Source organism: Lycium ferocissimum, chromosome 12 (assembly GCF_029784015.1).
Source record: "Lycium ferocissimum isolate CSIRO_LF1 chromosome 12, AGI_CSIRO_Lferr_CH_V1, whole genome shotgun sequence".
In the NCBI taxonomy this organism is placed as follows: Eukaryota; Viridiplantae; Streptophyta; class Magnoliopsida; order Solanales; family Solanaceae; genus Lycium; species Lycium ferocissimum.
In genome coordinates, this window is record NC_081353.1 from 4,052,752 (window position 1) to 4,055,351 (window position 2,600).

General features: G+C 38.0%; 1 protein-coding gene across 1 annotated transcript; it reads left to right on the forward strand.

The window, feature by feature from the left end:
* Positions 1–461: 461 nt before the first annotated feature.
* Positions 462–2,242, forward strand: LOC132040947 (uncharacterized). The gene is made up of 3 exons (XM_059431640.1): positions 462–1,234; positions 1,347–1,446; positions 1,565–2,242. The coding sequence occupies exons 1-3, from the start codon at positions 462–464 to the stop codon at positions 2,240–2,242; spliced, it is 1,551 nt and encodes a 516-aa protein (XP_059287623.1).
* Positions 2,243–2,600: the final 358 nt, after the last annotated feature.

Sequence of the window (2,600 nt, forward strand, 5' to 3'; positions counted from 1 at the left end):
GGCTTCAGTGGAGCAGGTTCTTAGTAATGTGGTAAAAGAAGCTGGCATCTCTCCAAGATCTAGACAGAAAGGCACCAAGAAGGGAAAGAAACAAGTAATTACAGATACTATTCCTATAAGAGTAGTACCAAAGAGAGGTTGTAAGCCTATTTTTAAATGATGATGAAAACGCTCTTTTGGAATATCAGATCTGTGAACACACAACAAGCTTTTCACAGAGTCCAAATGTTGCACAGACATCATAAATTTTCCATTATAGCTTTAATGGAGCATTTTCAACACTTTAGGCACATTCAGAGATTTAGAAGGAGGCTAGGCATGAGCTATGCCCACTACAACTGTAATGGTAAAATATGGTTCTTTGTGAATGATAATGTGGATGTGGTGATCATGCAGGATCTAGAACAACAAATAACTGTTAAGCTTTGTTCCAAGAGTGGAATAAGTCACTGATGGTAACAATGGTATATGCAAACTGTGATCATCTGGAAAGAATCAGTTTATGGGATAGTCTGTATAGTTTGGCTGATCATATGGACTTGCCTTGGTTGGTGGGGGGTGACTTCAATGTCATTATGAATGAAGATGAGAAGACTGGTGGTTTACCTGTATTTCCAGATGAATATGAAGATTTTGCATTTTGCACTAACTCATGTGAGCTGTTTGACATCAATTATAAGGGGAGTCTGTTTACTTGGTGGAGTGGGAGGGCAGGTAGTGACTGCATTTTCAAGAGATTGGATAGAATGATTACAAACTCCAAATTACAGGATTGGTTTGCACATATGGAAGTGGAACATTTATCCAGAACTGGCTCAGACCATGCCCCTTTATTACTTACTTGTGGTGAAATCTCATATCACATAAGAAAGCCTTTTAGATTTCTGAAATTCTGGACAGAACATGAATCATTCTTAGAGGTGGTTAATCAGGCATGGAGCACAGATTTTGAAGGTGATGAGTTTATCAGCTTTAAGTCAAAGTTGAAGAATGTGAAAACTACATTATCTGCATGGAGTACAGCAACATTTGGTGATATTTTCAAGCAGTTAACAGTAAGGGAAGAGGTGTTGAAAATTAAAGAACAATTATTTAAAGAGGATCCTTCTCCTATGAATAGAATGGTGCTACAGCAAGCACAAGCAGAATTGAAGAAGTATGTTCACTATGAGGGCGAATTTTGGAGACAAAAGTCACATGTGACAAGTTTTGCTGAAGGAGACAGGAATACAAGGTATTTTCACAGTATTGTGAATGGTAGGAGAGAGATTGCAGATCAAAAGAATTGAGAATCAGCAAGAAATATGAATAGAAGGGGATTCACTTTTGGGAGAAAAAGCTTGTAGATTTTGTCAGCAGCAGTTCTCTCAAGAGGTTGATCCATTAGACTTTGATTTGCTACAACATGTTCCTAGTATGGTTGATCAGGATACTAACAATCAACTGGTAAGCATGCCAACTTTGGAGGAGGTGAAGAAGGCTATGTTTGAATTATCTGCAGATAGTGCTGGTGGTCCAGATGGTATGATTGGAATATTTTATCAGGTGTATTGGGACATTATAGGTCTTTGAGGTATACAATGTTGTCAAGGCTTTCTTTGATGGGCAGACTCTTCCTAAGTCAATCACACATACCAACCTGGTACTATTACCAAAGAAGAATAACATTGAGACTTTTGGTGATATGGGATCAATCCGTCTCAGTAACTTCATCAACAAGGTTATTTCTAGAGTGGTTCAGGATAAGCTGGAAGGCCTTTTACCTTCTCTGATATCTCCTAACCAGTCTGGTTTTGTTAAGGGCAGATGTATCATTGAAAATGTCCTTCTAACTCATGAAGTTGTGGCTGACATTAGACTAAGAGGAAAACCAGCTAATGTAGTGCTTAAACTTGACATGGCCAAAGCATATGATAGAGTATCATGGAGTTACTTGATCAGAGTTTTAAGGAAGATGGGATTTGCAGAAGTGTTCATAGATAAGGTTTGGAGGTTGATAGCAAATAACTGGCATTCCATACTCCTTAATGGCCAAGCTTCTGGTTTTTTCCACTCCACCAAGGGTGTAAAACAAGGAGATCCACTCTCTCCTACTTTGTTCATCTTATCTGCTGAAGTTTTATCTGGAGCATTGAACTCTTTATTTGAGAACAAGGATTTTAGAAGCTATGGAATGCCGAAATGGAGTGCAAATCTGAATCATCTGGCATATGCAGATGGCAATAATTTTTTCATCTGCTGATTCTAGATCTTTGGAGCAGATTATGGAGGTATTACATGACTATGACTAGGTATTAGGCCAGCTTATCAACAAAGGCAAGAGTTCCTTCTATGTATACAGTAAAATGTGTCTAATGTATTATGTTATATCCCGCATTTTTGCACGTTCGGATATTTCAAGGAAGTCGTGACAAAGTTAAGGGAATAACTATCTTCCAAAGTTATTTTAATGTACAAGTGGTTATGAATGTTGTTTATGAACATTACTAGTATGGAAATACTGAGAAAGGTTAAGGGCAAGAAGGGGAAATTCGCAAAATGGTTCATGGAAATAATGTGGAAGGCTAGGGGCAAAATGATAATATTGAGAAAAGTCGAGG

Excerpts from the sequence above, each read along its gene's own strand:
- LOC132040947 (XM_059431640.1), top strand. The coding sequence starts at position 462 with ATGGTATATGCAAACTGTGATCATCTGGAAAGAATCAGTTTATGGGAT. Across the intron at positions 1,235-1,346 it reads GAAGGAGACAGGAATACAAG|ATTTTGTCAGCAGCAGTTCT; the intron begins GTATTTTCACAG and ends AAAAGCTTGTAG. Across the intron at positions 1,447-1,564 it reads AGGATACTAACAATCAACTG|GTCTTTGAGGTATACAATGT; the intron begins GTAAGCATGCCA and ends GGGACATTATAG.